This window comes from Typopeltis vanoorti, chromosome 9 (assembly GCF_054136105.1).
Source record: "Typopeltis vanoorti isolate ZY-2024b chromosome 9, IOZ_Tvanoo_1.0, whole genome shotgun sequence".
NCBI classification, from domain to species: domain Eukaryota; kingdom Metazoa; phylum Arthropoda; class Arachnida; order Uropygi; family Thelyphonidae; genus Typopeltis; species Typopeltis vanoorti.
The window spans coordinates 143826358-143839880 of record NC_143557.1 but is presented as its reverse complement, the minus strand read 5'-3'; the positions used below and the strand labels follow the sequence as shown (position 1 = coordinate 143839880).

General features: G+C 35.0%; 1 protein-coding gene across 8 annotated transcripts in view; it reads right to left on the bottom strand.

The window, feature by feature from the left end:
* The window catches only part of LOC150103650 (uncharacterized), a 374591-nt gene that overhangs the window by 253331 nt on the left and 107737 nt on the right, over positions 1–13523 (bottom strand). For all 8 annotated transcript variants that reach the window (XR_016548861.1, XR_016548860.1, XR_016548859.1 and 5 more), the window contains exons 6-7: positions 6887–9365; positions 2684–2765 (exon numbers count right to left, since the gene is read on the bottom strand). Coding sequence is in view for 3 of the 8 variants with exons in the window: in XM_090398370.1 (XP_090254496.1) it covers positions 2684–2765; positions 6887–9365 (2561 nt within the window). In the remaining 5 variants the exon portion in view is untranslated. The remainder of the gene's footprint in view (positions 1–2683; positions 2766–6886; positions 9366–13523) is intronic.

Here is a 13523-nt window from a genome sequence, read left to right as displayed (position 1 = left end):
GTGTATTATTTTAGTTTTCTTCCAACAAATTCTATGGTTGGTATCTAAGGCATGTCTGCCAGCCCAGAGTGGCTGTACTGGTGAAACCGGATGTAGTCTTTGTGTTCTGAAATCCTGATATTTGTTGTTCTGCCTGTTTGGCAAAGTAGGACAATTTGCAGCTGCAAGGGACCTGGTATACACCAGGTAGGTCTAGGGGAAGTGGTTGGTCTTTGGTAGAGCAGATAAGGGATGCCAACTTTTTATACGGTCTATAACAAGAAGTCAGGTCATAATTTTTGAGGATATTGGTTATTTTCTCAGCGGTGCCCTGGATGTAGGGGATAGTGATAGATTTGGTGTAATCTTTATTGTGGAGGGGGTTGTGGTTTACTGGTTTTAGTATTTTTTGGGGGTTATAGCCATTGGCTAAGAAAGTGTTGAGGATGTGGTTTAGTTCAGTGGTTAGGGCATCGTCATCTGAGCAGATTAATTTTGCCCTCTTATATAGTGTTTTTATAACCCTATATTGTTGTGAGGGGGGGGATTGCTGGTGAATGTATCTGCCAGTATGGGTAGGTTTTCTGTAAACAGAGAAAACCAAAGATCCATCAAGCTGGCGAGTGATTAAAGTGTCTAGGAAGGGGAGGGTGTTGTTTTCCTCTTTTTCTAAGGTGAACTGGAATCTGGGGTGTTGGTTGTTTAAGTGTGTTAGGAAGGAGTGGAGTGTATCTGAGCCATGTGGCCAAATAGCGAACACATCATCCACGTATCGAAGCCAAATAGTGGGTTTTTGTGGGGCAGAGTTTAAGGCTTTCTCTTCAAAGGTCTCCATAAAGAAATTGGCCAAGGGTGGGGAAAGTGGTGAACTTATGGATGGCTTATACATTGGTCATAAATTACTGGTAATTAGCTTATGGAATTAACAACGCATATAAAGGATATTAATTAAAGGCAACGTTAATGAATAACTTCAATATTTTGGCAACGTCACGTTGCCATCTTCAGGAACATAAAAATACGGTATGTGCACGCAGGCACTAACAAAACCAAATGAGGAAGAAGGCAAGAAACTAATACTGTTCCTAGAGTCATAATGGTACTCTCTGTTGGGCTAATTTGGTTGTCTTAGTGTTGGGTTGAAGTTCTCATAATGTAAGTCTCCCAAATTTGGGGTAGTTTGATGCACCCAAATTTGTTGAGGTTTGGAACGTTTTTTAGAGCTGCTGATGATTCCTTGAATAATCTTTCATACTTAAACTTGCTGCATTGAATTATTTTAGTTTTCTTCCAACAAATTCTATGGTTGGTATCTAAGGCATGCTCTGCCAGCCCAGAGTGGCTGTACTGGTGAAACTGGATGTAGTCTTTGTGTTCTGAAATCCTGATATTTGCTGTCCTGCCCTGTTTGGCCAAAGTAGGACAATTAGGACAAAGTAAGAAAATGGAAAATTATGCGAAAAATTATAAAACGAGACTTAATAACAATGACTAAATCTTCAAGCTTTATGCGTTTGATGTCACACATGCTCTCCAATTTGTTTAACTGTTATTTTTAAGTCATTACTGCATTCTTTTGTTTTTGCATTTAATATTAGTATAACCTTTCTCGTCTAGATAAAGCCAGACAGACACAGCTGACTAACTAGTTGACGATTATGTATAAATGTTTATCAAAACCATGGTCCAATAAATCAAATATTATGTATCAATTTTGATATATCTTTTCTCAACTTGATAAATGATCTGTTGATTCAGAAGTCACATGATGATGTCACACAGTTTGGTGACATCACCATCCTTTGTAAACAGAATACAGGTTGAATTTATGTCAAAAACAAAAATCATTAAAGATATAGGTGAAAAAACATATACCTGATATAAAATAATTAAGAATTGTGAATATAAAACTTTTTAGTATTAATTCTGAAGGGTTCTTTTTGCATATACTACATTACTTTTCCAGAGATTGATCTATGAATGAAGAAATTATCCCATCCTATCCTTCTTATCTGTCTAGGATGGGTTGAGTCCCCTCCTAATGAGGGGTTATCAGCATATTAATGCAGCTGGTTCGGCCACTCCTCTGCTGCATCCTCTAAGGGCAACATTCATGGCTGTATATATTCGTGTGTTCATGGGGCCAGTTTGCCTGCTTGTGGAATGAAAACCCCCCAGATAAACTAGGGGGGGAAACCCTGCTGTCCACACCCAAGACTGGATAACTTGGCTATGGCTGAGGAAGATCCTTAGGCTCCTCACGTCGTCGATGGGAATCGAACCTAGAACACTCCTTCCCCAGGCATATGGTTGTGAAGCACATAGCCACTAGGCTAACTGCGCAGACATGAAGAAATTATAAAACCTAAAAGTGCATCTTAGATACCAATTTGCACTTGAAAAACATGACCATCACAAAAGAGAAAGTTATTCTCCTACAGAGACCATGCTATGAATGTCAAATATTTATGGAAGGTGAAAAAAAAATATTAATAACAACTGCTGCTTTTTAACATGCAAATTTTTTTAATTAAAATTTTAAAAAAAATTCTATTAAAAATGTTTTTAATAGAACTTTTTTTGTAATAATTATGCCTGGCATTTACCAAAACTTAAAACATTTACTTTTTTAAAAATAAGTAACATATAGATGACAGAGTTCAATTTATGAAAATAAAATAATAATCAAGCTTAGTCTGCATACCTAACAGATCCTGCCATATCATCATCCTGTTCAGAGTCTTTACCAAAGAGAATTTTACTCTTTGCACCACAGTCTGCACCACCTAAAATTAACAATATATGAAAAAATAATAATTAACAAATAAATGAACATTTCAAGCAATTAAAAATGTTAATAAAGAGTTTTAATTGCTTATTTTTTATTCAATAAAAAATAAGCAATTAAAACATGACAAGTTTTTTTGTAAGATTTACATCAAGGGTACTGGTACATAAAAGTTTTACACAACAAAAGCCTATTAATAATTAATTACACATATTAGATGTTTTTGATTACTTCACATAATGATTGTCACCTTTGTTGGTCTTTACTGTTTTGTCTACTAATTATTACTCCATGCATGTTGGAATATTGCTAGTTGTTGCTATCATGTTCTGTGGTATCATGCGTGTTATATCTTAGGTCCATGACAGTTACATTTTTGATGAAAGCAGACCATACTTGATGTAAAATTAAGAGCTGGTTTTATTGCATTGTGTATGGATCCTAAGTATTTGTGAAGCTTTTTTAAATTTTCTTGTAAAACAGTTACAATCAGTATATGACATTTTTGTTTGTTGCCAAAGTATACTTGATTGCCAGTAGTGTTGTGTGGAATGCCAGGCTTGATTTATGCTCTCTTCTTTTTTTGACATCTTTTATGTGTTCAGACATGCAGATCTCTCCCAACCTTCCTATCTGGCCTACTTAACAAATGCCACAAGAGCAATGAATCTCATAGATGCCTGGGTTTTTTTATTGGGTGATGTGGAGGTTTTGGTGGATGTAGGAATCTGAATTTTTTTTTTTTTTGTAAAGGTAAAAAAGCCACTTTTACATTGTACTTGCCCCACTGGAATATAGCTATGAGATATGAGTTCAGGTGACTGGTCATGGCAGATATTGAGGATTCTAATACTTGAGAACTAATAGATTTGTTGAATGAAAAGGAAGAATGGAATGTACTGTCATCAGGAAAGTTATGGATAGGATTGGAAGTCTGTGAGAGCAGGTCATTTATATGGAAGAGAGTTGGTGAAAGAACAGAACCCCAGGGTACTCCTGCATTGGTGGGGAAATCTGAGGAGAGTAAGCTCTCCACCATGATATGTAGTGAGTGACAAGTGAGAAATTTGGCAATTCAGTTGCAGAGTGGGGAAGGCAAACCATAGGATGGTATAATAAAATTAGTTTAATCCTTTATCCAAGTGTGAGCAAACAAAGTTTGTGCCTGAAAGTATCTTCAGGACTGGGGTAAGGTGGTACAACACCAGGGCAACTCGTTGCAAAGGTGGAGCAAGCTACCAACACTCCTATCTCAGTATCTCCTATAATGCAAAACACATCTCCTTGCGGATATGTCTAATGTTATGCATTAAGGGAAGGGCCACTGCCCAGACTAGTTTCGACCTTTATTGAGGTCTCTTCAGTGGGAGCCAGGCCCAAGTGGAGATACCAGGCAGAAGCATTAGTCCTGAAGATACTTTCAGGCACAAACTTTGTTTGCTCACACTCGGATAAAGGATTAAACTAATTTTATTATACTCTAACCAAGTGAAAAATAAACTTTCAACATAGGATGGTAGTTTTGGTAAAATGGCAAAGCTGTTCAAGATGGTGGACTAGTCATTTACTAGATTCCAGGAAATTTATAAGCTAGAGATGTAGGAGTGATAGTGGATAGAGATTTGAAATTCAGAGAATATATTGCAAGAGTTAGCAAAATAGCTCAGAGAATTACGTGGATGTTGAAGAATACATTGATAAGTAAAGATAGGGAGGTTATTATCCATCTTCATAAGTCTGTGATTCAGCCACATGTTGACTAATGTGCACAGATGTGGTCACCTTTTCAGATCAATTAGCACAGATACCTCACCTCTTACACTTTTCAAGAATCAGTCCCATGTCCAAAATGATTTTGTAATATGTTAATAATCTCCATATGTAGTTAATAGCAACATCTTATAGTTGAAAAGATCTGGGTTTGAATCCTGTCTAGGATGTCAAGAGCATTTATAGAGACTTTCAAATGAAGACTGGTTAGTCTATATTTAGACTATATTTAGTCTATATCATACACAGAAAGGATTTTTTTTTTTTTTTTTTTTTTTTTACTCCTGGGAAGTTATTCTTTATCTTGCAAACACACACCCACACAAACTAGTCAACCACATGCATCAATGGACTATGTGTACATAGGATTAACAATCCTATCATAATATTAATTAAATTAATATAAATCAAGAATGAAATCAGTAAATATTTCTGTACTTAGATATCTCTTGCAAAAATTTGTGGTTTAGCATCAAGGCTACCTTCTGTGAAATGACAGATTATAATCATACAAAATATATAGAGTATAATAGAATGTTTCAATTTAATTTATTCTATGTTATATTTATTATCTGAAAAAGTTTGCAACAAATTAATATTTGCATAAGTGTATCTATTTAATATTTTTATTACTTCCATACCTTAATTTCATTATATTCACTCACTATATAAAGTCAAATTACTTAAGCATGACAGGCCACTGAACTTAAACAACAAGAGAATGATGTGATCAGTAATCAATATTTTACTAAATAATCAGCATGCCATTTAGAAATTTTTAGAATGAAAAATCACAGAGAAGGCAAGGCTTCCTTGATTAACTTCACTTCAAATTATTTTCAGAAAATGGTCAATGAAATACCAAAAGAAAAATAAAAACAGCTTTAGTTATATACACTGCTTAGAAAGAAGTCAACAGACACCCCCATGGACAAGGTGCATTCATGTCATGTAAGGAGTCAAGTTCGTAGCCAGTATAAATTGAAGGAATATGATGCTCCCAAGTCAGAGCAACTGTGTGAGGGTGAAATGGCTGTGAGAAGGGAAGTGATGGAGTTTAAAAGAGGCATTGTGATAGGATGCCACATTGCAGGCAAACTAAGCCAACCCAGGTCAACAACCCACAGTGGATGACCCACCATACTTACTGAATGTGACCATAGTATGGAATGAAAGATAATATGGCAGTTTTTACATATTATCATTCAATGGCTAACACATTGAATACAGAGTTCTGGGAACATCGAATGGAACATGAACTTGCACAAAAACATTCAGAACTGAGGCTCACAACATGGGTTTCCATGGCAGGATCAAGATATGCAAGCTCCTCGTTACCCGAACTAACATGCAAAGTTGTCAAAGTAGTGCAAAAGGTGTGTACAGCGGGATGCGAGCTTGGAAAGCTGTGTTATGGAGCGACTAATCACACTACACTACACTCTCTACCAGTGAACATCTTTTAGCAGATTGCATAACCCCAACTATGAAATTTGGAGGTGGCAGTGTGATGGTATGGTCCTTTTTTTACTGGTTTGACCTTGGACCTGTTTATGTTGCCATCAACATTAAACTCCAAGAGGTATCTGAACATTCTGGACAATGCAATGCTTCCTACTTCATGGTGATTATATGGAACTGAGCATTGTCTCTTTCAGCAAGAGACAATGCGCTGCATTATAAGGCTGCTGCTGTAACTGCACAGTTTGTGGATATGAACATCACCCCCTCTTGACTGGCCTCCAAAGAGCCCTGATCTCAATATCTCTGGAATTGGAGCATCAGGTGAGGTTAAAGGACATCCAGCCAACAATAATCCAGGACCTCATTATCCAAAATTCACACTGATCACTATCGTATGGTTGTGGAAAGTTTGCCCTATAGGATTGCTACAGTCATCACAGTGAAAGGAGGTCCTACATCTTATTAAGGCATGCACCATCCCCACAGTTTGGTGTTAGCTGGCTTCTTTCCAACAGTGTATATCAACAAGAGGTCTCAAGACTTGTAATATGGCAGTATAATGTTTGAGCAAGTGATTAGAGAGAAGAAACAATCTCTTAACAGCTTTCTTGAAAAGTTGGAGGTTATATTAACTAAAGGGAATCATATGAGAAGAGTGTTACGAAAGACAGAGTAACATGAAATGAAAGAAGTGGATAATAAAATGCATTAAATTGGCACTGATGATGTTTTAGTAATCAATGTATACAAAGAATAAATATAATACCACAATAAAAAATACTGGAAGTTAAAATAACATCTAAAAATATTTCATTAATGAAATATTTTAAGACCTTTATATTATTCTGATGAAGCTATTTAATTTTATGAAAAAGTTCATCATACCTAAGCTTCCATTTTCATCTGTAACACTATCTGGAATGGCTTGCAATAAGGCAGAAAGAGCTGCATCTGATGCCTTAAAACATGGTTTGTTTTTGAGAAGATATCCATCATCATCACTATTTTTGTTTTCTTTTAATGCTTTTTTCCCTCCATTACTATGGTTATACAATGCTTTGCTTAGTTCATTATATTTCTCTGATGTTGAACGTTTTTGTTTTGAATGCCTGGAAACAGGGGAATGAGAATTATGGGAGCTATTAAGCTTATTTGGAGATTTATCACGATTTTTAACATCAATCAATTTCAGCTTTTCATTAAAGGGAGTAATAGCACCTTTCAACTCATCTTTTTCAATATTTGTTTCTAGCTGAGCCTCTTCTTCTTCTATAGGATGTAAAGATGTGCTGCTTGCATATTTTCGTGAGTTTGAAATTCCTGACTTGAATTTCCATTTAGTAGGGAAAGATTTCATGTTATTTAATGAATTATCAGTATAAATAACCACTGGTTCATATTTATTTGTTTCCTCTGCCAAAGAAGTTTCATTTTTTTGTACTCTTGCATGAGGATGTTTAGAAATACTTTCTACACATGACCTCTCTGCAAGCATATTAAATGCATTTACAAAATCCCTTACACTGCCATTAGATGATATTTTTATTGGAAGACCACTAAACATTGCATTCATGTCATTTTCTTGATGAAATGCACTATATTCTTGATCAGTTTTAGTCATATTTATTCTCTCATTGTTCTGCTGTGATTCAAAAACAACAGATTCATGTATATCTGAAGAATCAGGTAAGATTTGACAATGCTTGTCCTTTATCATAACTTTCTGCCTATCTTTCCTTTTCTCTTCATCTTCTTTATATTCATTCCTATCTAATGACATAATATTTGCTTCCATTTTTCCAAAAGATATCTTTAAGCACAGGTCATTTTCTTTATTTGTTAAGTGGGAGGAACAAAATGAAGGTGTGTTTTGAGAGTAGTCCATTTTGATAATACCACTGGTTCTACAACAGCTATCACAGCAGTGATTATAATTATCTTCATCTTCTTCACTTTCTTCATCAGAAATAGATATAAAAGAGTCTCTTTTGTTTTCTCTGTAATTATCTAAATCTGAATCATAATTATCATCATCATCATCATGATTAGAATCTCTGGCTTTGAGAATACTATTCCTAGATGGCAGTACATTTGGTGATTTTTCAGCATATGAATACAACTTATTATTTCTACTTATTTGTTGATTTCTAGAATTTCCTATAATTTCTACAGTTTTTTTATTACTATTATTGTTGCCAATGGAATTTTCATTTTGAAAAACGGGATCTGATTTACCATAAACATTCTGCTTCCTAGAAACATTATCTGATGATGATGATGATGATATTGAAGGGTTTTCACAATTATTAAAATGCTGTGCAACTAAAACTGATTTCCCAAGACAAGTAGTTGGAGGTGCAACTGGGTTATTTAATGCTGCTGGTCTAATTGCTGGTGGAAAAGGGGCCCGTCTTTTTTTAGGTGATTTCTTTACAATAACTGGTATATCCAATTTATTATCCTTCTTTGAATTCTTTCTTTCATTTGAGGGAGGAAGTTCTTTAATATTTGTTTTACTGTTACATGAATTATTATAAGATGATTGTATACATGTGTCAGCAGAAAATTTATGTGCAGAATCTTTTAAATAATTTTTACTGCTATCATTAATACAAACACCATTTTGTTTAGCACCTCTCTCAGGAAAGGGAAGAAGTGGTGGTGGTGGTGGTGCTGGACGTTTTTTTCTTTTGCTTTTTGTAGTACTTCTGTTAATTTCATTGCAAATTTGAGTGCCAGGTTTCTTAGATTTCTGTTCCTCATGCACATCTGAAGTATTATTTAGCAAAGCACTGCCTAATGAAATAGCAGGTATGATATTGCTGTTATGTGAGTAATTAACAAGTGTTAAATTCCCTGAAGACAATCTGGAAGAACAGTTCTTTGAAGAATCATTTCCTGATAACATCATACCTGTCCAAGTGTCTTTTACTCCATGAATTGCCATTTTTTTCCTTTTTCGATGTTTCCAAGAACTACCAAAAACCCAACAAGAAACCCATTCTCTTAAACCACTAATTAAGTTTATTGATCCCTTTGAATTATACCTAGAAATTGCTCTTGGAGTTATGATTCCATCTGCTAGCAAACGCCTAGGAATAGTGACAAATACTTCATTTTGTGTTTCCTTTACACAAGATTTAAATGGATGAGAATGGTCTATATGATGGCAAGAACAAATGGATTCATTCACTACTTGGTCCAATGCAACAGTAGGTGGTACTTGCAGTTTCTTACATGAACCATAAACATATTCATTCTTAGAATTATGCTCAGTAATGTGTGACCCATAAAGATTTGGTGAACAAGGTTGACATATATGGTTGTTCAGGTAGTCACAGCACTGAATGTTTGAACAGCTTTGCTATACGAAAAAAAAAAGCTCATATAAATGAAGGAAATGGAAGATAAAAAAAACAATAAAAAAGTAAAAATCATTTAATAAGGGATAGTCAACTGAAATAAAACCTAATTTGCTAGTATATTTATCTACTACTTAAAAATAAAATTTTGCAAGACAAGAAATAGGAAGAAATCATTAAAACTAAAAATTACTTCCAATGAAAATTAATAAATACAGCAGTACCTCACCATCAAAAAAAAATTTTTTTTGAAGGTTAAATTTTGAAATTATTTTACAGATTGCAGTTTAAACAGATTTAGAATATATATACCTTCTGTAATCTATAGTCCACAGCAGTGTATGCCAGTATTTTGCAAACCACGAGCTGATATTTTAAAGTTTTATTTTTTTTTAAAAAAAAAAAAGGACTGTGGCTTTAACACCTATAACTGGAATGTGAAAACTTTTACATATTTACACACAGTACTTTGTACAATATGTTTGGGGGGGGGGGGTATCAAGGGTATGCCAAATATAGTGTACAGCTCTAGTATCTTCTAGGGTAAAGCAGTCATACAGGCTTGCTGCCAGATAGTGTGCAGGCAGTAAGTTGTTTATGAGGCTTCCTAATCAGCTGGCACATAATCTGGCTGCTATCTATGCTGCCAGATCATGCCTTGATGGAGAATGCATAATAGTAAACAAAGAGCAAGGTCGAGGCCATATTATAGCATGGAGACTGAATGCCCTCTCTGTATGGATGAGATGTCTTTGAGTCTATTCTTCTCTAATGTTGCTGCATTAAATAACGAACCTCTCCAAAAAATATTTAAAAATTCAAAAAATCTTACAAAAAAAATTTCTTCCACATTCACTTCACCAGTATTCGTGGTATAAATACCAATCTAACTGATGCCATTTGCCTGCAGACATCCAAACGTGATCTGTTTTTGACTGAACCCTAACTCGCTGCCACAACTACAGCCCATCTTAACTGTCCAAACTACATTCTACATGATTCCTTCCCACAAGGGTGATACTTTTGCCTTTGTGTGATCCAGTATTCTTTGCCAAAGGATGCCTAATATTGAATCTTCCTTTTTTGACTTTCAGTGGCTTAAAATTTTCCTGTTTCATTTGTGTGCTGTCACTACTATTCTTCTACTTCTGAAAACCATTCTGATCTCTTTAACTTCTTACCCCTGAAGGCTGATTTCATATAATCTATTTTTATTTAAATAACTTTCATGGCTTACACACGTAATAAAAATCATTATGTCTAGTGCACATGTTACATTAAAGCTATTCATATAATCCAAATTCTCTAACAATAAAGTTATCTTCCTTGGTGACTTTAATTCCACTATACTGGAAGAGAAGCAGAGGTATTTGCTGTCAGTGATAATTTAAAACAAATTGTTCATCTCCTGATCAGAATCCCTGACAATCTACTCCACTCACCCAACACTACAGATCCTTTCTTAACAAGTTCTCTTTCCAGGTATACTGTTGAGATGACTCCTCTTGGTAATTCAGATCACAATCTCATCCAAATTCCATCTCCTGTAGAACATTTCTCCTCAGCCATTCACAACTTCAAGTAGTTTGGCACCACAACAATGCCAAGTGGGAAGATTCCAAGGTTCAGACTACTGACCATTCTTCTGATTGTGACAGTTGTGATCTTGTCACAGAAATTTGTATGTTGGAATAGGTTTTCATTCCTCACTATGTTCAAAATTTTCACTCCTATGTCCAAGCCATGGTTTTGCAAAGTGTGCAAGGGTAGTCCAAGAAAAGAAAATAGCTTATTGTAAGTGACTTGAGACAAAAACCCCAATTTCATTAACAACCTACAATACTTTCAAAACCACCATTAAAATGACTAAGTCTGAGTTTGATATGGATAAATGTAGAAAACATGCCAACTATTTCAATGGTGGATGTGCCTTATAGTCCCTTAGAAAAGCTGTTGGACATAACTTTTGTCAATCTGCTTCCATCTCTCTTCACCCAAATTGTAGCTTTGCAACATCACTTTAAGGTAAGGCTGACCTAATGTCACCATAGACTCATTCAACTCCTGCACATATGATGAAAGCAAATATTATTATTTATGATCACTTATGAAAATGAAAAAGATATAAACATAAAAATTGCAAAATATTTAAAAATAACAGGGGTAATTAACTCTATATTTAAACCAAACCTAGTTCAAAAACAAACCAGGCTAAAAGTATACAATACATTAGCCCTACCGGTCTTAATGTATGGAAGTGAAATCTGGACAATAAAACAAAAAGACAAACAAAGATTAACAACAGCAGAAATGAAGTTTATGAGAAAAACTGCAAAGTATACCCTATTTGATCACAAAAGAAACGAAGATATTATGAAAGAATTAAACCAAGAACCAGTAATTATATCCCCATTTCCATGCCCAATCACTCAATTTATTCAAGTCTTCTTGTAAGACCACAACATTTTCTCTACTCTTCATGGTTCATCCCAACTTTGCATCATCCGCAAACAACTGAATATCTCCATCCAAATCTTCACCAATATCATTAATATACAAGTTAAACAGTAATGGCCCTAAAACAGACCCCTGAGGCACTCTACTAGTGACTTTCCTTTTCCTGGATATCACTCCCCCATACACAACTTGTTGATACCTATCAGATAGCCAGTCTCCAATCCAATGCACTAATCTAATATCCAACCTCATCTGCTCTAGTTTGTCTCTCAACTTATCATGAGGTAATCTATCAAAAGCCTTTGCAAAATCCAAGTATGCAGTCACTTTATTGTAATACATAAGTAGATTACTAAAACATGACATCCCTTTAGCAAATCCATGCTGTCCATCAAAGATAATACCATTGTTGTCAATCCAATTCTGGATCCTAGTTCTCACAAGTGCCACAATCTTGCACTCCTTCCACTCCTTAGGAACTTAACCAAGTGCAAGACTCTGATTAAAAAAATATGTCAAGGCAGGTGTCAACACCTTGGCACATTCCTTCAGAATACGTGATGATATATTATCAAGTCCCACAGCCTTATTAACATCTAGTTTGCTCAACTCCCCATACACCTCTTGCTCACTTACAGTCAGTCTCTCCTCCCCATCATCAACTGCTTTCAATCTCTTCATGAAGTCACATTCACAAGATTGAAAGACGTTTATGCACTGCTCATTAAGTATCTCCACCACACATTCCACAACAGCTGTCTTTATACCATTTTCTCCAATGTCATCCTTCCATAATCATTCTTTCTTTTGCTGACTACATATCAAAAGAACTCCTTAGGATTCTTTTGGGTTTCATTACCTTACTCACCTCCTTCTTTACAGAACTCTACACTACATGACTCCTGTAGCTTTCTTCCTGAAAAAAATCATAAGAATCCAGAACAACATGGATATAAAAAGCTTCTAGTCCTGATGGAATCCTATTAACTGCACTCAATAGATGTGATAATGAACTAACACTTGTTCTTTATTATCTGTATATCATATTCTACACTCAGCTGGCATCTACCCTACACAAATCCATATAAATCATCATCATCAATTTCCTGATATGTACCCTCAAAAAATATACATCCGTCCCACACACACACATATATATATATATATATATATATATACACCATCCAATTAAAAAAAAAGCGATAAGTGTCTATCATCCAACTATCAACCTATTGTTTTCATCTCAATATTATCTAAAGTGATTTAGAATCCTTTCTTTTAGTGTTACATGGTGATCAGCATTCATTTTTGAAATTAAGAATTCTACAACCGTGTTAAAATAACTCTTTTTAGAGGCTGAAACCGGTCTGGGTAGTGACCTCCTGCCATAATGTAATAACAGCATACATTTCCTAGGAAATGTGTTTTTACATTATGGAAAATACCAAGAATAGCGATCAGAACTTCACCACCTTTGCTGTGAGTTGCCCAAGATTGTACTACATACTAGGACTACTTGCATTAGCTCACGCTAGTAATCGCCGATACTTTTATAGTTTACTATATTTGGCATGAAACTCTCCAATTCCAATCTTTGAGTTTCTTATTCGGTTTTAAAACAATGTAGGATTTAATATCCCCTAAATTTAAATACTCTTTTTATTATCCCGACGTTTCAATCTTCATATCAAGGTCATCATCTG